The 22,953-nt window shown below is 32.1% G+C and overlaps 4 protein-coding genes across 9 annotated transcripts in view; all 4 read left to right on the plus strand.

Moving 5' to 3' along the window:
* The first annotated feature begins 3,609 nt into the window (after positions 1-3,609).
* On the plus strand, positions 3,610-7,401 carry LOC18051858 (probable serine/threonine-protein kinase PBL16). The gene is made up of 6 exons (XM_006445505.2): positions 3,610-4,098; positions 5,018-5,325; positions 5,452-5,587; positions 6,191-6,327; positions 6,561-6,684; positions 6,847-7,401. The coding sequence occupies exons 1-6, from the start codon at positions 4,035-4,037 to the stop codon at positions 7,245-7,247; spliced, it is 1,170 nt and encodes a 389-aa protein (XP_006445568.1). The 5' UTR covers positions 3,610-4,034; the 3' UTR covers positions 7,248-7,401.
* A 3,272-nt stretch (positions 7,402-10,673) lies between these two features.
* LOC18051859 (probable WRKY transcription factor 23) lies at positions 10,674-12,731 on the plus strand. 3 transcript variants are annotated; one of them, XM_024191590.1, is made up of 3 exons: positions 10,674-10,857; positions 11,939-12,064; positions 12,294-12,731. In XM_024191590.1, the coding sequence occupies exons 1-3, from the start codon at positions 10,832-10,834 to the stop codon at positions 12,547-12,549; spliced, it is 408 nt and encodes a 135-aa protein (XP_024047358.1). In that variant the 5' UTR covers positions 10,674-10,831; the 3' UTR covers positions 12,550-12,731. The 3 variants fall into 3 exon arrangements, 1 of the variants encoding a protein (XP_024047358.1); XR_002907234.1 differs by lacking the exon at positions 10,674-10,857 and adding an exon at positions 10,889-11,234; XR_002907235.1 differs by lacking the exon at positions 10,674-10,857 and adding an exon at positions 11,356-11,391.
* Positions 12,732-14,920: 2,189 nt separating this feature from the next.
* On the plus strand, positions 14,921-19,653 carry LOC18051860 (ruBisCO large subunit-binding protein subunit beta, chloroplastic). Its single transcript, XM_006445511.2, has 15 exons — positions 14,921-15,035; positions 15,799-16,049; positions 16,158-16,283; positions 16,516-16,653; positions 16,762-16,857; positions 16,973-17,215; positions 17,323-17,557; positions 17,774-17,943; positions 18,070-18,147; positions 18,239-18,310; positions 18,418-18,522; positions 18,602-18,694; positions 18,790-18,882; positions 19,021-19,147; positions 19,263-19,653. Exons 2-15 carry the CDS (start codon positions 15,813-15,815, stop codon positions 19,274-19,276), a joined length of 1,827 nt encoding a protein of 608 aa, XP_006445574.1. The 5' UTR covers positions 14,921-15,035; positions 15,799-15,812; the 3' UTR covers positions 19,277-19,653.
* Positions 19,654-22,309: 2,656 nt separating this feature from the next.
* Positions 22,310-22,953, plus strand: part of LOC18051861 (pumilio homolog 12) — a 6,054-nt gene continuing 5,410 nt past the window's right edge. For 3 of the 4 annotated variants that reach the window (XM_024191999.1, XM_006445512.2, XM_024192001.1), the window contains exon 1: positions 22,310-22,602. The gene's annotated coding sequence lies outside the window, so the exon portion shown is untranslated. Of the gene's footprint in view, positions 22,603-22,870; positions 22,951-22,953 lie in introns of all 4 variants that reach the window. The other variant, XM_024192000.1, reaches the window with a different exon arrangement.

Here is a 22,953-nt window from a genome sequence, read left to right on the forward strand (position 1 = left end):
ACTTTAATTAGTTATCTAGGCATGAATTAATATATTTTACAGAGCAAATATACATACATGCTAGCTACTGGAATCCATTGCTTTTGTACACATTTAGGAATTGAGAAAGGATCGTGCTTGAAGAATCTTCTGTTTCCCTGCTTTCTCTCCTTTGTTTCAGAGGCTGTTGTGTTTATTTGAATGTAAGACTAATATAAAGTTGAGATCCTACAAGCTGGTAATTTAATTTAAAATTCTAATAATGAGAAATTCTATGATACATCTAAGGTAATACAATCAGTTAATGCATGTAAGACGCGTGATTAGATTTAATATAATCACCACTTGTCCGACAATTTTTAAAAATAAATACACACATACTGTAATATCTTTTATTTAATAAATCACTGACGTGGTACTTCAAATATATCAATGTCTATTAAAAATATATATATATCAATGAATTTCTATTCATGGATTCCATTCTCCATAAACTCGCACATAAAGAAACTTATAAAATTGGAAACTTCTTATGGACCCATTTTTCACTTACATTTCTTTCAGAAAGTGATAGCAAATAACAACATAATAGTATTACTATAAAGTGAAGGCAGCTTTCTTTCTAGGTTCGCTAACATCATCAAGCCAAGCGTAGTCATTAATTCGTCGGTGGGACATTGGGCTGAACTTTCACCAGCATTTCCGAAATCAATAAGAATTCCCATGATTTTAGTTTACCTATCGACAAAGAAAGAAAACGAGAAGAGAGATAGATATTTAGATTTTCTTTTTTGCCTCTCAGATTCAGAATATATCTTAATTTGTTAGCAATATCACAGCATCAAAGTATGTCCAAGTATTATTTAATTACCTGCCGACCTTTGGTTATCGTGACTATATATCTACTCTTTGAAAAGTTAGCTCATCTCTTCTTGACTTTGAATTTTCTTTGACTTGTGGGTGAGAGATCATTTTCAAGGCAGAGTTTAATTTGTAGAAACAACCAAAAAAATGTTAAAATTTAGAATTTGCTGTAGCTTACTGGTTTGGAAAAAAAGAAGATTTAGATCTTATTTATAATTAAGGTTGGACAACTAAAATTTAAAAATTACAGTACTAAAATGTTTAGTAAACACTAATTACTATAACATAGAAGTTAAATTGATTTAATTTTATATTTGTATGATGAAATTTTTATTATATTTTTATTAATTTTATCAAAATTATTATTTAAAAATTATATTTACTACGTACTATTAACTTTTATTTTATATTTACAGTTTTTTTCTAATTACAACAACGGTAACTTTTAAATTACAATACCTTAATGCTAAATAGGGCCTTAATTAAGATAAATTATCTTTTACTACACACACACGCTTAACATGTGTGTGTACGAAATATATATGTATGTATATATATATATATATATATATATATATATATATATATATATATATATATATATATATATACATGGTGTGATGGAGATTATTAGATTGATCGAGTTGAAATACTAGACAATTAATTTATTAAATCTCTTTTATCGGAAGTAATAATGCATTGGGATATTGGATGAACAAGCTTGTTTTATTAATAGGCAGTAGATGAATGGTTCCCCTATGTAATTAAACTAACCAAAATGTTTCGGATATCTCTTATTTTCATCAATAACGTTCAAGAAGAAGGTCGCAGCACTTTATTTCTTGACATTAATGGAAATATTTTCTTGCGATAATGTGCTTGCACGTGTGTTATTTTTTCTTTACTCGTTTTGTACAGTTTTTTTTTTTTTTTTTTTGGGTTTAGTGCAACGGTGCAAGTCTGCAAGTAGCCTAAATAACTAACAAAGTCTTTAACTGTGCTTCAGCCTTCCAGCATTAGCTTTATCCTCAAACCGACCACGACCCTCGATCAAAATCAAAGCAAAAAATGGAACAAAGAAATTTTTTTCCCCTTTTTCCCAATATTCTTAATTTTTTTTCCCTTTTTCCCAATATTCTTAATTTTGGTTAGTTTCATGTAAAATTTACGCAATAGACAATATTCTTGACCAACTAAAAAGATTTAGAAGATTAACACACGTATCTCAGCCATTGAAATGACATATTGACATTACATGCATGTATGAGTTGTCTGTTTTTGTTTTTTCAAGCTTCCCTGAGAAAAAAAGGGTAAATGTAGTTAACGTTGAACACATGTTTCTTAGCTAACCATCGAAATGACATTATATGCATAAAAACATCATCATCATCGTCATCTTCGTACTCCCCACTTGGCATCATGAAGCTCTTTAACCCCCAATGTTGACGTTCTTGCACGAATGATGGCTCGCAGGCCACATAAAATTTCTATAGTTACCCAATTTTTGTTCTTTGGAATACGCATGCATATATACAGTTCACCACTGGACAAATGAAACAAATTTATAAGATTTTTACTTTGTTAATACAACTCATGTAGGTGTGATGAAATTTATGCATAGCATATATACGAATGCTTCAGCAAATCTATTACTGCATCAACATTATTTTTTGTTTTCAATTAAAACTAAGATATTGATAAAGATTTTTTTTTCCTTTTTTTCTTGTTTTTCATATGACCCTGATGTTACGAACAAATTTATTATTAGAGACTCATACGATCCAAACCAAGATATTTTTATGGAAGAAGAGAAGTATTGACTATTTAAACATTACTAGAATCTTTTTTGGGATCAGGCTACGGTGCAATTGTGGTACTGTGTCATAATTGCATCCAGCCGTTGGATGCACTTAAATTGATAGGGTCCACTGGCATTCAATAGCTGGATACAACTGTAGCACGGTACCACAGTTGCACCACAGGTTTCTCCTCCTTTTTGATATACACGTCTAATATTTTTTAAAACAAAAATATATTATTAAAATTTACGTTATGTAAAGCGTATACGTCCTCACATATAAATTTTTTCATATAATATTACGACAGAAATTAGTTAAGATTTCAAAGGGATTGATCATGCATTAATTGGCTCCCACAAATGGAAATTTTGCACTTCGGTACAGTATTTTGGGATGAAAAAGGGAGAAGAAAAAAGGAAAAAAAAAGCTTTGTGTCACTTTTCTTGGCTTTCTAGTACATTCAACAATGATCCATCAGAGTGATGTTCATTCATTTTGAATCCAACTCTCAAAATAATTACATCAATATTAGATGAATGACCAAATTTTTTTCAAGATGAGATTTAATCATTTTGCTTGTGGGACACTCAGATACCCACTAATTTTTACTCAAATGTGAATGTGCACGTGTTAAATACACAACATAAATTCATCTAGATTGGTAATTATATGTGATAAACTAAAATAATCAAATAATATGAACCAAAAAATAAATAAACGGTAGGTAAATTTGTTGCAGATTTGCTGCAATTAGATTCATTCCTAAGCTATTGGCAATGCTATTAGTGAATTAATAAACTGACTCTGTTTTGGTGTGTGAACATAGAAAAAAAAAGTGATTCAATAGGATAGTGAATGACAAAGATTGGTGGAGTTTTTTTTTTTTTTCCCTTTTTCTTCTCCTCTTTTGAATGGAGATTGAAATGCCTCCTACATGCGCACTAAATGGGATCAAATGAAAGAAAACAGAAGGCAGCAAGTGAAGCAAGCACTAGGAAAGACAAAAAGCCAGCTACAACAACCACAGCAACTCAAAAACTATTTTGTGTTTTCAAATGAAAATCTAACAAAACCATCTGCTTCCTCGTGGGCCCTACCACTGAAGCACTCACCCCATTATAGCCCACCAAGAAACAACTCTCTCTCCCTCTTCCCCCATCAACTTTTCCACCAAAGGCAACTCTCTTTCTTTCTCTTTTTCTTTTGCTTTCTTTCTCCCAAACTGCCCATACGTTTTTACAGAAACAGAGGAAAACGAAGTGGCTCTGTTTTTTGAAAGTGTTTTCTCTAAAGTCTGTACCACTCAAACAAGAGTGAATAAGTTTGGTCTTTGCTGATGGGATTTTGGTGAGAGAATCAGTTTTCTTTTCTCTTTTTAAAGATTTTGATATAATGGGAAATTGTTGGTGTAAATGGGAGCCTTCAGTTTACATAGTTTCATCAAATCCAAAGTCAGGTTTGTGTCCTTTAAAAGCTCTGTTTTCTCCCCACTTGTTCAATAATTCTATGTATCTAGAATAAAATTGTAATTTAATCCTGAAAATGAGTTAGATGATCATGATATATGTCATAATTAAAATCAGTTTCTCACATGCAAACTGTAATTCCACTTAACATACGCTCTGTTTTTTTCTGCCCTTCCTTTTTTTTTTTCCTGGGCTTGTTATTTTAGAATCTTTTTTTATAATTCAAATTTTTCTCTGGTTTTATTGTATTCTGATAACTGATATTCTTCTGTTTTTTTTTTCAAAGATTCATTTGTAGGGTTCTTTATTCTAGATATTCCATTTTTATTCTGCAAATTAATGAAGAAAACAGAAATGAAGAAAGTTCAAAGCTTTTTTCAATTTCAATCAATTTCCCACTGTAAAGGTGGTACATTTTCTTCTACTCTTTTTCAGTGCAACTGGATACTTGTCACTATAGTGCGTTGATTCTTATCTCAACAGTAATAAGTCAATTTAAAAAAAAAAAAATTAATTTATCGTTTTAAAATTAATTCTTTCACCCTTTTGCCTTTTTTTTTCTTTTTTTTTTTTCAACATATACTGTTTTGAAAATTTAGAATTTGCTTTTTTATCCCATGCTCATACATATTTTTAGTTGATTTTTCCATATTTTAGCGTCACGTTAATCTTGATAAGCATTTGAATTTCATTTTAAGAACAACATTTTTATATTTGAGAAACCCATTAATTCTGATATCACGGTTATTTTTTATTTTAATTCTTTAGAATGGTAAATTTGGTTCTTCAAGCTAATTTATTCTGCCTTCAACTGTTTGATAGAACTGATAAAAAGAAGATACAAGAATTCATCCCTACTGATTGGATGATTATATATATGATGTTATGTTGTCATGTGTTTCTTTTCAGAATCACCAAAAGATGAGAGTCCGTCCGAGAAAGCTAAAAAGGAATACAGTAAGTTACCATCAAATCCAGAAGAAGTAGAGGACCTGCGTCGTGATTCGGCTGCAAATCCATTGATTGCATTCACGTACGATGAACTGAGAATCATCACTGCAAACTTCAGGCAAGATCGTGTGTTGGGTGGAGGCGGATTTGGATGTGTTTACAAAGGGTTCATTTCTGAGGACTTAAGGGAAGGGCTTCAGCCTGTTCCAGTGGCTGTTAAGGTTCATGATGGTGATAACAGTTATCAAGGCCACCGGGAATGGCTGGTAATCTTTATGTCTTTAAAAGAAGTTACCATTGTTGATATTATTCCATTCTTATTTTTACTCTTGTATATTAGAGCCTTAAATATACATATCGTTGATTTGGTAGAGGGGGTTGTGTGTGTCTAGGCAGAAGTCATATTTTTGGGACACCTTTCTCATCCGAATTTGGTTAAGTTGATCGGTTACTGCTGTGAAGATGAACACCGGGTACTAATATATGAGTTCATGGCTCGGGGTAGTGTCGAAAACAATCTTTTCTCAAGTAAGTACATCCTTTCATTTCAATAAATTGTTGCTTGCACATCAGAAAGTGTTAGCAAGGCACCATACTGGAGACACATATAGCGAATGATGAAATTGTTGGCCAGAAAAAGAATTGAAACAATGTCCATCTCATCCACAAAAGCACCTTCAGTTTTTGCCAGCATCAGTTCTGGTGAAAGAACTGACGATATACCGTTAGTCCATTAACCCCACAAGGCAATCATTCAATTTGTTTTATGCCCATAATGCTCTGATTGTTAGCATTTTTAAAGGGAATAATGGTAAAGCTAGCCGCTGGAGTGGTGCCTCTGAGCCTAGAACAGATGTCACGTTCATGGAAAGGAATGTGGGTGTGAAAGTGCTAGAATTTGATTTAATGCTTAGTTGCCTATGGATCTAGGAGCAATAGAGGTTGATAGAGAGGGGAACTAAGAATGGAAAGTTGTTATAAGCAGAAACAAATTAAGGATGTAAAGTTGTTTTCATGTCGTTCTAGTGGTTTCTAAATTGATATGCCTAGGATAACTAATTTGTTGGTGTGTAATACAGGCCTATGATTTTGTCTTTTTTTCAAATTGTAATGTATTTTTTCTCGTTGCAGAAGTACTGCTTCCTCTTCCATGGTCTATCAGAATGAAGATTGCATTTGGTGCTGCAAAAGGACTGGCCTTCCTTCATGAAGCAGAGAAACCTGTCATCTATCGCGACTTTAAGACATCTAATATTCTCTTAGATACGGTTCGTACGTCGAAAATGTTGGACGTGTTTCTTAGAAAAGGATTAACATGCATTCGGTTTCACAGAATTGATATATAGTGAAACAAATTGTCTTAATACTAATCAGTATTTGTTATCTGAAATCATAACGTCTAGTTGTAAAGAATTTCATCAAATATCCCTTGCATTCTTGTCATTTCATCGGCCTAAACTGAAATTAATCTGCAATTTGCTTAACATGTACAAAAATGCAGGACTACAATGCAAAGCTCTCGGACTTTGGCCTTGCCAAAGATGGACCAGAGGGGGACAAATCTCACGTTTCAACTCGCATAATGGGAACTTATGGATATGCAGCCCCTGAGTACATAATGACGGGTTGGTAACTTCACATTATTCATTAATTCTTCTAAATTAAGGATCTATGCAATGCAACCATCTGTAGTCGAAATGTATGAGTCATTTTTCCTTTGTTCGAGTGAAATAAGCCATTGTATAACTAACATGTGAACGAACTGACATAAAAATTATTTTGTGCAGGTCATCTAACTCCCAGAAGTGATGTGTACAGCTTTGGTGTCGTGCTTCTTGAGATTCTGACAGGAAGAAAATCACTAGACAAGTCGCGACCAGCCAGAGAGCAGAACTTAGCAGATTGGGCTCTCCCTTTGCTTAAAGAGAAGAAAAAGTTACTCAACATCATTGATCCTCGACTAGAAGGAGATTATCCAGTTAAAGGAGTTCATAAAGCTGCCATGCTCGCCTACCATTGCTTGAACCACAATCCGAAAGCAAGGCCTTTAATGCGGGATATTGTGGATTCATTGGAGCCGTTGCAAGTACTCCCAGATGAGGCTCCCACTCCAAAGAATTTTGTAACTGTGGTTACTCCTGAGGAACCAAAAGCGGAGATTCAAACAAAAGATTCACAATGTAATTAGTTAACATACATATGATTTGGGGGTTGGTTCTGTTTTGTGTATTTGTTAAGCTTCTCTTCTCCAGATTTAAAGGAGAGTTTTTGTATCATCACATATTTTTTTCCTTGTGTGTGTATAATCAATAGAAAAAGAAGCACGCTATTTTACCCTTTTTTTTTTGGCATTATAAAGTGTATGAATCATGTAGAACATATATAAACAGATATTATTGAATTAAGGAAATGAAAAACAAATAATTTTCATCAGAAAAAATAAAAAGAAGGCAAAAGAAAATAAAAAGAATTAATGATATTATTCTTGGTGGAATGCACTAGCTAGCGTGGAGTTAGGCCCAAGCCTAGTCAGAACCCATCACCCATGTAAGGAAGGAAAGGGTCTTATTATCAATGATTGGATTCAATGAATTAATTATTTTCTGCTAAATGCTTTGCTCTAAGCAATTTTCAATTACCCTTTAGAACAGCACGACCAATTCTTGTCGTGTATTGATTGCACCATTGGATTCTCAAGCTTCCATGGAGAGTCAAACCAAAATTTATGTGAATTTTGCTCATAATTAATATGGAATTAAGGCTGCGTTTACTTTTTGGATTGAATTGGGAATCCTGAGGAGTGGGAATCTTAGGATTGAGAGTGTGGAGTAGGAGTGAGAGTAGGTTGTTTACTTACACTGAAATGGAAGCATGGAATAGAGATCAGAATCCAATTTATGTGTTTACTTTGTCTTGGATTGAGAGTAAATAGTTTCAAATTACAATTTTATCCTTATTTAAAGAATTATAGTTTTTAATTACAAAACTAATAAAAAATATATTTAATGAATAATATTTATTTTATTATATTTGTAAATTTATTATAATTATTAATATTCTTAATTATGAACAATAAATTATTAATTTTAATATAAAATGAAACCTTATTTTATTTTATTTAATATAATTATATTAAATTTATTATTATATAAATAATAATATAATATTATTTAGTACAAAATTAATATTTTCTTAGAATAAACTATTTATTATTATTAATATTAAATAAATATAGTACTATTATTTTTAAAATAAATATAATAATATTATATTTATTAATTCTCTATTAATATAATAATATTATTTTAAAATAATTTTAACTTAGAATCAATGCAAATTATTATTTAGTTAAATATAATATTATTATTTAAATAAATATAATAATATTATTCAAATAAATATAATATTTTTTATTTTATTTTATTAATTATAATATATTAAATTAAATTAAATTAAAAATAAAAGGGTAAAAAAGGGAGAGGTGGGAGTGGATTCCCACTCCCACCTCCCCCAATGGGAGTCCCACTCCCACTCTCCACTCTAAAAATGGGTGGGGCCCACGGAGTGGGATTCCCAATCCCTTCCCATTTTGAGAAAGTAAACACTGGAGTGGAAGGAATCCACACTCCTCACTCCCACTCCAGCAAGTAAACACAACCTAAGTTTTTGTAGATTTGTAGTTGGGTAAGAGCAACGTAGTACGACTTATTTTCAGTCATTAAGTTCTCTCAACTCCGTATTGATAAGAAAACTAATTATCTATATTTTAATTAATAAAATAAGTTTGAAAATTGAGTTAACACTTAAATCTAATTGATTATTTAACATTTACTCCCAAAATTAAGTGGGTTGCTATCTAATTCAGTTGGCAAATTTCATTCAGTGAAAAATAGAGGTTGTTCATTTAAATCCCTCTCAAATGAATGAAAAGAGGAAAATTTTATAAAGAAAAAAGAAAATGACACATAGGAGAGATTATATTGAACATGAACTTTAATTTACTCCTGAAAAATAAACTAACAAGTCATCTTGAAATCAAAACACAAGTTAAACAGGAAAAAAAATGCCATTGCAAGCAAAATAATAATAATAAATCAACTGATTAAATCTATAAGTGGGACAACCAGCAACTGTAATTAGCAAGAGCATATGTAACACCATTCCCTTGTGAAACTGAAACACATATGAGTTGAAAAAGATAATGAGAGATTATCAATCGTATACTCTTAGTTTATTTCGTTATCAAATTTATTACAACACTTTCAAGGTATATCAGTCGTCCATCTTAAATTGACAAAATGTATGTCATCCACTAAACCGTTAGTTGCCGTTTAAATATAATGACGTCAGAGGGGTAATTTGGTCTTTTCATATGATATAAGTAATACTTTAAGGGTGCGTTTGGCACACTGTATTGTATTATACTATATTGCATTATTTTAATACTGATGTATTGTATTATGCTATATTGTATTAGCATTGTATTATAATAATATTGTGCAATGTTTGGCACTACACTGTATTGTATTAATTTTTTTGTAATTAATTTAAATTTTATATTTTATTATATTAATATTTATATTCTTATTAATTTTAAATTAATATTATTCATATTTAAATATTTATTATTAGTTATATTATATTATAATTTATTAATAAATTATAATATAAAAATAAAAATATAATATTATTTAATAAAAAATTATATATTTATTAATTTATATTAAATTATAATTTAAAAATAAAAATATTATACAATATTATATTAAATTAAAAAGTTATCTTTATTTTTTATTATGATTATAAGCAAAAACAAAAGTTAAAACAAAAAGCAATTGGAAAAGAAAGAAGAAGGAAAAAAAGAAACGCAAGCTGCCAAAGAAGGAAAAGAGAGAAAAAAAAAAAAAGGTAGGCTAATGCGGCAATTGCCGCATTAGCTACAGTAATTTTATCTCATGTGATGTTTTTCCAAACATAGTATTGGTATTAATTTAATGCAAATAGTAATTTAATACCCCTTTAATACTACAATTAAACACACCTTAAGGATATATAAGTGATAATAAGAGATTTTAAGAGTATACAAGTGGTAATTTTTAAGGGTAAAATCATCAATTCACTATAATTTCATTAATTTTCAAACGGTAGCTAACAGTTTAGCGGTCGGTAAATAATATTTTTCAATTTAAAGTGGACGATTGATACACCCATAAAATATTACAATATTTTTAATAAAATTACAAATTTAGATCATGTGATTGATAATTTTTCAAAGATAATTTGTATTGCGCATTGGACATAAAATTTTCAAAATAACCCGCTCAATTCACTCTCTCTTGGAGCTTAGCTAATCAAAAGAAACCCACAAATTCAAACCTGACTCCAACCAACAAAAACATAGATATTGGTGACGATAATCTAAATTAGAAATGGATTAAAGTAACTAAACAAATAAACAAAACCATCGATCAGTGATGTCATGGAAGCGACGTCACATAATACCAGCTGTCTGTCTTATTAATGAGTGTAGAGTCAAGATCTTGTCTCTATCACTTGCTTTAGGTTTTTTAACTTTTTCTTGGAGCAATTTTCATTTCTACTTTTATATCTCGTACTTTCAAGTTTCACCTCCCCGTTTGATTAATTTTCTTTCCGTTCTCGTCTCTGCTCCTTTTCCATTATCCCTTTGGAAAAAAAAAAATAGCGTTCTGATGATCTTTAAAGAGTTTCCATTATCCATTAGATAGTTATCCATCCAAGTCAAAGAGCTGCATGGATTATATCATCCATGAAACTAGGTCATCTCTTTAGCTCCCATTTCTTTTCTTCTTTTTTTTTTTTACCCAAAAGTTGCCATACAAGTTAATGAAGGAAAATTTTTGTTCAAGTGATCGTAGACAAAGCAATACTCGTTTTGTCTCTCTCAATCTTTCTTATTCCTCTTAATTTTTGAACAAAAAGTACTTTTTCTCTTTCTTTCTTTTTGGTAAAGTTTGAGATCTACCGAAATTATTTCTAGATCAATTCAGTTCTGACGGCATAACCCAAATTTCTATTCTGCGAGGAGATTAAACTTAATTTGACAGATTTTTTTTCCCTTCTTTTTCTTTATTCGTACCGAGTGAAGCTTCTTCTTCCTCCACCATGTATGTTTTTCACCAGATCTGATAATATTGTACGTATTTTTCGATTTATAATATATCTTATTTGTTTATTTACTCAGCCGTGAGATATAGTAACTAGCTAGCTAGGTATTTAAATACATACTAATTCTGATAAAATACATGCAGATCTATAGATCTGGATCAACAGTAAAGGCTTTCATTCAATGGGTAATCAAGTTTTCAGGATTCAAAAGCATGTTTACTTCGGCCCTTTTTTTTTGCTTTAATTTGTTAGTTGCTTAATTTGGATGAACCTTTTTAAGCTTTTATGCTTTGACATTTTCTTACCATCTTGCTGTATTTTCTTTATCATTCTTTCTCTGTATATCTTATTAATAAATATATCATGCATCCTTGTGGGGGTGGAGAGTGATTAGAATACCCCATAATTAATTAACTACCATCTCCGTGGTGCTAGCTGGCTTCTCGAAACAGTTTTATAGGGTAACTTTGTGCTAGCTTGTTTCAAATGCTTTCACATAAAGGAAGCACTCATGGATAAGATAAATGTACATATGAGTTAAATAATCTCTTGCATATATATACAATATGTAGGAGGGTTAATTTCCTTCATCCACATATATGTGTGTGTGTGTGCACATATATATATATATACATCCATTTATGATTTTTTAATTAATTAAGTTATATGGGGATGCATGACAGAATGAGCAAATTAATTCTTAGCTTTTGTATATATATGTTATAATAACAGGGATCAAAATGATGGAGAAGACGCACAGGAAATGGACCGACGAGTCCACAGATTGGTGTTGCCAGAAGATGGATATGAGTGGAAAAAATATGGCCAAAAATTCATCAAAAACATCAGAAAATTTAGGTACGAAATACATAAATTAATTAATAGCATATCTTATTCAATTCCTGTTAGTATTAATTGTTTGGATCACTACTCCATTTTGTTTTGTATTTGTTAGAATTGGAATGAACAATTGCTCAAGGTAGTTTAATTTTATGGTACGGTAATCAAGTTAGAATCGGAATTAACTGGATTCTATGTTGATAGTGCTCGTTTATTAATCTCTTTGGGTCTCTGAGCTTAAAAATAGGAGCTATTTCAAGTGCCAAGAGAGCAGTTGCATGGCCAAGAAACGAGCCGAGTGGTGCACCTCGGACCCAACCAACGTCCGAATTGTGTATGATGGGGTTCACAGTCACACCCACCATGGATCTTCCCCATCCTCAGCAGATCAACCTAGAAGAGGTTCCTCCAATACTTCATCAAATGGCAATCAGTATAATTTGTTAACACAAGTGTTTGGAGATCAATCATCAAACGCACCACCAGCTAGCAGACGCAATTAGGCCATTAACTAAGAATTAATAATAGAATTTTTAATTAGTTCCAAGTTCTTCATTTTGTGGGAATAATTGAAGTCCCAATTCTAAATTAGTTGAACTCCTGTAAATTAATTATCTACCTAGAGGCTGGCTTGAGCAAATGTTTAATTAACCACTTTGTAAAGCATATTTATTTCATTCTTGCAGCCGAGAGATTTGAAGTTCCAATCCTAAACTTCTGCAAATTAATTAATTACTCTAAAGAAAATTTCAAATAAATCTTAGGTAAATAAAAAAAATATGATAAATGATAACATGTGGACACTTGACTGACAATAATTTTATTTAAATCAATTTATATTAAGTTAGGAGAAAGAAAAACCAATCTTTGCCTTTCGGTGCATGACAATTTGTCCTTTATATTTGCTATATCTTTCTGTTTCTACTCCAGAATAAAATTTATATGGTACGTCGTTTATAAATTTATCATATCATATATATGACATTTCATACAATTTTGTATGACACCATTTAAAGGAGTAGAAAGTTTACACCATGTCATCTATGTGCCGGAGCTTAACACGACATGCCATACACGAATTCAAACTCTATGCCTAATAAAAGACATTTCATACAAATTTTGCTGCGGACTTTAAAATGTATGATATGTCATCTATTTCTTAAAAAAATAAATGTCAAGTCATACCTGTTCCACTCAAATTTACAACTACCATGTCGTGCAATGAAGGCCAAAGATTGATTTTTCTCACTTTCCCAACTTAATATAGGTTACGTTTGGGATTGCGGTTGAAATTTAATAAGCTATTTATTAAATTAATTTTGATAAAAATAGTGTTTGGTAAATTTTGTAAAAACAACTTATTTTATAATTTTTTTTTCATTTTATCAGCAGCTTTTAAAAGTAGGTAGAAGATTACTTTTTATAAGCATCTTATTTAATAAGCTACCATATCTTTTTAAAATTCATATTATAACCATAGATTTTAATAAAAAGGTAATTATGTCTCATTTATCCATAAACCCTAATATATAAATCATACATTTATCTTTATCATATTTTATGTAACAGATTATAAAGTTCTTTAGATTTTTTTAATTGAGTTTTTTAATGTAATTTTACATATTTAAGAAAAAAGATATGTCTAAACAATTTTATTAAACATATTCTAAAAATAAAAAGAAATTAAAACTTATGTCTATTTTGGTCATTATATAATAAAACAACATTTTGTAATAAAAATTACCAAACACATACACTCAACTTTTTAAAGTCACAACAACTGTAACAACATAATTTACCAAACGCCAATATACTTTTTTAATCAGCAGTTTATTTTATCTGCACAGCACAAGTAGTTTATTTCATCAGCCTCCGCAATCTCAAACTGGCCATATATAAATTAACGTATTATTTCATTACTGGAGGGGGTGATCGCCTCCTTATTCTATTTTATCATGCTTTTGAGTCAATCATTTTTTTTCCAACAAATACAACAAAGCTATAATAAATCGTAATAATATTCACAACATCCAACAACACCAAGATTGAAATATTAAAGGACAAACTTCCGATAAAAAAAAAAGTATAGTTTTGAAGCAAATATGAAATCTTTTAAAATACAAATACGAAGTATGGGAATTTCTTTTCAAATTTAATTCCAAACCTCAATTTTTTTTTTTGAAAAAAAAGAAAAATTTAAAGTTTCCTGCTTACAATAGTAGCATAACATGCATGCTTATAAAGGGACCATTAAAAGTGAAACTCAATAGATGTAAATGTGAAGAACTTAAGTCTCTTGTGTGCTTGAGTAAGTTAATTGTTATAATTATTGAACATATTTTTGGTTCATTTTGTACTTAATTACGTAAATTGCATATTCAATATTTTAAATTATACCATAGATGAGGAGATTCAAACTTATGATGTACTAGTAGTATATATTTAATTCTTCTAAATATTTGAAAGTATCCTACAATTTTACGATTATGGTGTTTAAATTTGTAATTTCAAAATTATATATGTAATAATTTTCCAATTCAAATTCTTAGATTTTCTTAAGAGTATGAGAAATTTTTTATCATAGCATATATTTACACATATAATTTTTAAACTTTTTTCAAATTTTAAGAAAATTCAAAATCCAAACATCTATATATATATTGCCCATATAAATTTTTTTATGCAGAGTTATATAATTGAATGTGAAAATCATATGTAGAGTAGAGAGTACAAAATACAAAACACTACTACAACACTAAACTAAAGTAAGTAGAGTAGAAGAGATGTTCTAGAGTGTTCCAAAGTAAAGACAAACGAACGGCCTTCGACTTAAATCCAACGGTCGAGATGCACTCGAAGCTTCAAGAGCTAAGAAACCGTTTGCCCTTTATATTATCAACAAAAGCCACCAACTCTCAGCTCCTACTCTGCCTGCAGCTCCCCTTATCTCTTTAAACCCTAAAACTCTCGCACTTTCCGCCGTCTCACAGTGAGTTCAACAAAACCCTTGAAGCTTTTTTCATTTCATTTTGTATTTTGTTCAAAGTTCTTTCCTTTTTATTTGCTCTGGGTTTGTTTGTTGTGTTGGGAAATGAGAAAGATGAGGTTTTGGGTTGAAAATGGATAATGGGTATAATGATATGCATGCAAGTTTGATTTTTCTGCTGCTTTTTGTTTAATGTTTTCTGTATGCTGTGTGGGGTTTTGTGCTCTATTTTTCTTTTCAGATAAATAATAGTAGTTTGAATTTGTGAGTCTAATCGTGATTGTTCATTTTGCTTCAATGACTTTGTAGAATTAGAGGCTTTCGAATTTTGAATAAAGAGGAGTATTTATTTTAATTGAACGTTGGTGATGTTTGCTGGGATTTTTTTTTTTAAATTTTTTTCCCTTCTAGTTGGTTATTTTTGTTGTTATTGTGAAAATTGATACCGTGTTTGATCAAATGCAATATACAGTTTAGTTGTCTTTGGTTTTTATATTCTTGAGTATATGTGAAAGTTGTTGAATTAAGGATTGAAGTTATTGATAGTTTGTGAGGCTAACTTGGTGAAAATAAGATTGTGGGTGTACAAATGCTTTTGTATCTAAATGAAGATTCCCTTATTTACTTTGATTTCTTTTCTGTAATACCATGGGTGGAAGAGAATCTCATGTTTGCAGATTTTTATATTCACAATGAATCTTCTGCTTTGTGAGTGGGTAATCTTATCAGCATACTTTGGCTGAGCTTACTTTGTCAATGATGGCAGGTTTAAACGAATAAATGGCGTCGACTTTCACTGCCATGTCTTCCATTAGCTCCATGATTGCTCCTAATGGACGAATGACTGATAAGAAGCTTGCATCTTCTTCGAACAAATTGTCATCACTTGCTTCCATTTCTTCAAGTTCATTCGGCAGGAGACAGAGTGTAGCTCTACGCAGGGCCCGCACACCTAAGATTTATGCGGCAAAGGACTTGCATTTCAACAAGGATGGATATGCCATGAAGAAACTTCAAGTGAGTCTTGGTGCTAAAACACTGATGGGTTTTTGGTTAATGTTCCATTGCAACTTTCTTTCTTTATTTAGTTTTTGATGTCTCCCAATCTGTGTTTGCATTTTACAGAATGGTGTCAACAAGCTTGCAGATCTAGTTGGAGTTACCCTTGGTCCCAAGGGCAGGAATGTTGTTCTAGAGAGCAAGTACGGTGCCCCAAAAATTGTGAATGATGGTGTAACTGTGGCCAAAGAAGTATGTATTTGCTCCATTGTTTATGATGTTCTATTGAGCTAGAAGGCAACCATGTGTTTAGAATTTGAAATTTTATTATTGCAATTTTATCATCTATTGTGTTACCTGTTCTGCCGAAATTTTAATCCTTTTTAACATGTTTGTAGAACTTTTCCATATTATTTTTCTTCTATTGTGAAAATCTACTCGATGTATGAGATTATTAACAGTTTGTTCTACTAACTTTATCCAGGTTGAGTTAGAGGACCCGGTTGAGAACATTGGTGCTAAATTAGTGAGACAAGCAGCTGCCAAGACTAATGACTTGGCTGGTGATGGAACAACAACATCTGTTGTTCTTGCGCAAGGGCTTATAGCTGAAGGTGTTAAGGTTGGTACAGCGTGATAGTTCTTTGTGATGGTTTTGTTGATCATCTTAGTAGCATGATAATTTTGGAAATTGTGCCTTCTTTGTTAATTACTAAGTTCAATGATTCAGGTCGTGGCAGCTGGTGCAAATCCTGTTCTTATCACAAGAGGCATTGAGAAGACATCTAAGGCTCTTGTTTCTGAGCTCAAGCAGATGTCAAAAGAGGTAATGGGAAATTTTATTGAACAAGGTTTCCAAATATCAAGCCACCATTGCAATTTTTTGTGTATATTAATCAGATTTTGCGTATAGGATTTAATGCGAATATGTGGGGTTGCAGGTTGAAGATAGTGAACTTGCCGATGTAGCAGCTGTTAGTGCAGGGAACAACTATGAAGTTGGGAATATGATTGCAGAAGCCATGAGTAAAGTGGGACGTAAGGGTGTGGTGACCCTTGAAGAGGGAAAAAGTGCTGAGAATATGCTCTATGTTGTTGAGGGAATGCAATTTGATCGTGGTTATATTTCTCCCTACTTCGTCACTGATAGTGAGAAAATGGCAGTTGAATATGAGAACTGCAAGGTATAAAATCTATCATGACTTTCAACTTCTTACATTCGCCCGCCATAAAATTACTCTTGTTTTTTATCCTGTAAAGGTTAATGTTTATGTTGTGTACTTTTTTTCAGTTGCTTCTTGTGGATAAAAAGATTACCAATGCAAGGGACCTTATCAACGTTTTGGAAGATGCGATTAGAGGTGCATACCCAATTTTGATTATTGCAGAAGATATTGAGCAAGAAGCACTGGCAACTCTTGTCGTGAACAAGCTGAGAGGTGCATTGAAGATTGCTGCTCTTAAAGCTCCTGGTTTTGGAGAGCGCAAGAGCCAGTACCTTGACGACATTGCTATTTTGACTGGAGGTCAGCGCAAATAATGTTTTATGATTTTGATGCATAATATTGGTCGTTCTTTTGTCCAGTGAAAATATTTGGAGTTCCTGTTGGGTATCCTTAAACTTATGTCCATTCATAATTGTGGGATATAAGTGTTTTTCTAAGAGTCTTCGTTCTCATTATTTTCAACTGCCTGCTTAATCATAATCCATGCTGCTGATTGGGTTATCTCTTGGCATGCAGGAACTGTAATCAGAGATGAGGTGGGACTTGCCTTGGACAAAGTTGGCAAGGAGGTCCTAGGTAATGCTTCTAAAGTTGTGCTCACAAAGGATACCACCACCATTGTGGGGGATGGCAGCACCCAGGATGCAGTGAGCAAACGAGTGGCGCAAATCAGAACTCTAATTGAGGTGACTTTTTGTCCCTCTCTCTTTCTCTTACTTGTGTGCATAGAGCTAATGCTTGAATATGTGAAACTTTTATTATCTTGTTAGAAGAAATGTTCTGGGCTGACTTCAAAATTTTTCTCCTTTCAGAACGCTGAGCAAGACTATGAAAGGGAGAAGCTTAATGAAAGAATTGCTAAACTGTCAGGTGGTGTTGCTGTCATACAGGTAAATTTTCAGTCGCTTCAAGTGAGAATGTGATTTATGACATTATATTTCATATCCAACTTGTGTATTGATATCCCCTTGAACTTTTAAGGTTGGAGCTCAAACTGAGACAGAGCTTAAAGAGAAGAAGTTGAGAGTCGAAGATGCTCTTAATGCAACAAAGGTAACTTACGCTGGCACTGCTCTATGAAAAACATTAGTATTTTCCCCTTTTGGATTGTCATCATGAGTAAACCAGTGTTAAATTATACATCTTCATATGATTTTCAGGCTGCAGTTGAGGAAGGTATCGTAGTTGGTGGCGGATGTACTCTACTGAGACTCTCATCTAAGGTGGATGCCATTAAGGAAACCCTTGATAATGATGAAGAAAAGGTAATGTGTTGTATCAACTTCAAGATTTTGTTGAAACGCATAAATTGTTAACTGGGACTTCCTTCTTGATGAATGGCAGGTTGGAGCAGATATTGTTAAAAGAGCTCTGTGCTACCCACTGAAATTAATTGCCAAAAATGCCGGTGTTAATGGAAGTGTGGTCAGCGAGAAGGTATAGTTTTTTAGTACTCTTGTAAGGTTTACTATAATGTGTTGTCAGGTTACAGATTTTGTTGTTCCAGTTGAAATTCATATCTCTATTTGCAGGTGCTTTCAAGTGACAATCATAAATATGGATACAATGCTGCAACTGGAAACTACGAAGATCTAATGGCTGCAGGAATTATTGATCCTACCAAGGTTAGTTGCTGTATTGCCATTGCTCTGTAGCAACAGTCATAAATATGCATACCTTTTTCTCTTTTTTATGATTTATTTGGAGTCAGAAACCAATGTTAATCGTGTTCCTTACTGATGAATGTTTGTACTACTATAAAGGTGGTTAGATGTTGCTTGGAGCATGCTTCCTCGGTGGCAAAAACCTTCTTGATGTCCGACTGTGTGGTGGTTGAGATCAAGGAGCCTGAACCCGCTATGCCTGCGGGTAACCCTATGGACAACTCAGGTTTATATTTGCTGATCTTAAACAACTCACATGGTGTACTGCCTTAATTGTTACACCCGAGCTTCTGTGTAACATTTTTTGCTTACCAACTTATTGTTACCATTTGTTGTTTCAGGATATGGATACTAAGCTAATTAACAAGGTCACGGGAGGCAAGCAAATAAGGTTCTGACTTCGTTATAGCAACTATCTTTCAGTTTGACAGCGTTGGGTTCTCTTCTTCTTGTAAATTCAATTACTCGACTTAGTAGAGTTTATGGATTCTGGTGAGGATAGCTTGCCAGAGTACGGCTCGTATTAATTTGCAATTAGATGTACAATTGCAATGATTTTGAACTTTTTGAGTGAAAGAAATTTTATTTTGCTCATCTCCTTCACAGTCTGATACTAATTCTGCGGGTACTCACATTTGTTACTGTTCACTGTTCCTCGAGCTTAAATGTTATAACTCTTGGTCTTGAATGGTTACATGATTTTACACCATTAAAATGTGTTTGGCGTGGTAATCGATTATTACAAAGATTTGCTCTGCTGCTCGAATAATGCAGTTAGTAGTAGCAGCGGCTAATGTGCACCGTATTCAATATTCATATAAACAAGTCATTGCAAAATTCCTCATGTAAATCATTTTTCCTTTTTGGCACGTATGCTTTAAGTTCTAGTGACGGTAAGGTGACTGGTATTATTACGTTACAAGCACGCTCTATAACATCAGATTCTGGGGTGATATAATCATGAATTGTGTTTTAATAGAGGTCCGGTTGATGTTGTAGTATTGTAGCTTTTAAAAGTTCGTTATGAAATAAAAAATTAATAATGTGTAGTAATATGATATTCAAGTGATAATTTTAATGAAAAAATAAGGATTGTAAATTTTTATTTTATAAATAGTAGATTAGTTTAATTTTTTTTTAAGTGCAGTTTTCAAGTTATAATATCAAACAGCCGGCAGTGACACTTGGATAATGAGGCGTCATTTTACTTTCTTTGTCTCTTGGGTAGATGAAAATTCATCGCATGAAAGAGACCGTCACAATTTTCCCAATTCATGCATTTGCGTGGGAACGAAGAGACTTGAGTGGAATATCTGATTCAATCTTTTTCTGACTTTGAGCACATTTTGGTACAATTTTTGAGCACTTATGATGTCAACTTGTTGCTTGTCAATTGGCTTAAAGAGGCAGGTCTCCTCTTTTCCGTATCGGAAATTACGACAAGAATTGTGAAGAATTTGGCCTATCTTGCTATTGCACGAGTGACAGCATCCACGTTTGGACAAAATCATCACAGTTCATGGCTATTACTTGCATGAGAAGGCATAGACACATTCCAGGTGGTGATAAGATAAATAGTGAAAATATTATTGTGATCTTTTGACGTGGATTTGAATTTAGATAGTTTATCCACAATCTAGGGCTTATTGGTGTTTATTCAACTATATAGTATGGAGTTTATTTGGCAAACAGAATAAAATTTATAAATAAATATTCACAATGATGCATCTCTCAACAGACTCAAACTCTTTCACTGTTCATCTTTGTGTTGATTAAGTTTGACCATTAGTGATCTATATATGTACAACCTATAGACCTAGAATCTTTGAAGCAATAAGGCATGGTTTTCCCCATATCTACTTAAAGTCTTCAACTTTTCATTTATTGTTTCTTTTTTTTTTTCTCCATTTTTATGTCTCACAAGTAGTATAAATAAACAACTTGTTTTCCTAAAAACTTTAGGCTGAAAATGTCCAAAAATAAAAGGGTCCATATCCCTACAACCAAAGAAGAGGGGGCTGAGCAGGACGGGCCCCCATGGTTGCCTTTAAACTACTTGTACGCAATTGCATTAATTTATAATCATCAAATTAGGTTAATTTTGTGTTTATGATAAGAGTTTAAAGAATGCTAACACTCCGAGACAATTCTTAGTCAAACAAAGGTTATTATATGCTCTTAGTAACATACCATAAATTCTAAGGTATAAGAGCTTTAATCTTATTAAATAAATTAACGGTGATATTAAAAACATTGTCTAATGTAATTAATTTACTTTATAGCACTTAATAATGGTCCAAAGAATGCTGCCAACCAGCAGTTTCAACAGTTTCATTTCTCATATTCAAAACCTAACTTTGATTTGGGCACTCCCATCTTCTCACACAAGCAAAGTCATTCAGATGAAATTTCACAAGAAAAAGTTGGGTTCTAAAATAAATTTATATAATTACAATCAACATGAATTTTTTTGGCATTTTGAGGTGTGTGTGTGTGTGCGCGCGCGCGTGTATTATATATATAATTTTTAAGGGCTTATATTAAAATTATATATATATATATATATTAAGGGCATACATTAAAAATATTTAATCTTTAATTTTCTTAGCTTTAATTGATGTTGTGGTTGTTACTAACTTATTATTATTTATATCAATATACACATAAGATCATACCATACAAGATATAGTGTGAATCCAATTAAATGAAAACTTTTTTTACTATGATTTTTATTTTGGCAAATATTATGTTCTCAACTCTCACTAGAGTATTTAGGTCGTTACATTATAATTTGGGTTGGGGGGGGGGGGGGAGGGGAAGTAAAAGGAAGATACCCTTAAAATAATTAATCACGCCAAAAAAATGAAACAAAGATGTGGGAGTAGCAAAAATGATGAGTGGACATGACAAAAGAATATGGTACTGTAAAACACAACAATGAAGAATATCAAATGAATATAATAATGTAGACAGTATCAAAAAACTATATAATAGATTAAAAAAGAAAACATTATTATAAGCACTTAAAATAAAGGCAAAAGGTGATGACACAATCAAAAAACATGCCAAAGAGCAAAGGGAAGAAAGTTAAGTGTAAGTGATATGTAGAGAGAGGAAAGTGAAAGAAAATGAATTATGGCTTTACATAGAATTCATAACATTACATGCCATTGCCATTGCCATTGCCATGCATATGAAACATATATATAAATATATTCATATGCATGGTTGATTTCTAATATGATGATGGTGTGTTGTGTTAAGTAATTAGAGGAGTGGTCTGAAGCTGCCAAATCTCGTATTGTAGTTGGTGAGTGTTGTTGTAGTGTTTTTGTTTTTGGCAAATTGCAAAACAACATAAACGCATACATAAGCTTTTGACATAATCATAATTCATAAAAATCATTCGTAATCTCTCTCTTTATTATCTTTGAGTTATGTTTTTGTTTACTTTGAAAACCTCTTCTTCTTCTTCACGCCGCCTCACTCTTTAACCTTACCTACATCACTCTCTTTGTGTTCTATCTAAATCACACTTAACAAAAAAATAAAATAAAATAAAAATTCACAACAATCCTGTGTGAAATTTCATTTCTTTTTGTGTAGTGTTGAGTGTGGTGGAGTCATGGCGTCTTCATTGTTGTTGCTCCTCTAATGCCAGCTCTCCTTCCGTTGTTGCTGGTGAGTCTTTGATGATGGTCATGATGATGATCGTTTCCTGTTTTCTTCTGCATTGTGATATTTTATTGTTTTTTCTCAATTGGGTTTATTTCTTTTTGGTTCTCGATTACTTTTGTGCTGGAAAGATAGAATTTTGATTCATTTCGACGATCAGAGGCTTCTGGGTTTGGCCTCTTTTGACAAAAAGATCGAATTTTTGGTTTTTTGTTTGGGTTGGAATTTTCACATTATTCTGATTTGTTTGTTTCTGAATTGTTACATGTAAAAGTTGACAAAAGTTGTCTTGGAATTGCTTTGATCACTCTGATGACCACGATGATGATAACGACGAAGTGTTTTATGGCCTTTGTA

Source organism: Citrus clementina, unplaced genomic scaffold (genome assembly GCF_000493195.1).
Source record: "Citrus clementina cultivar Clemenules unplaced genomic scaffold, Citrus_clementina_v1.0 scaffold_2, whole genome shotgun sequence".
Lineage (NCBI taxonomy): Eukaryota > Viridiplantae > Streptophyta > Magnoliopsida > Sapindales > Rutaceae > Citrus > Citrus x clementina.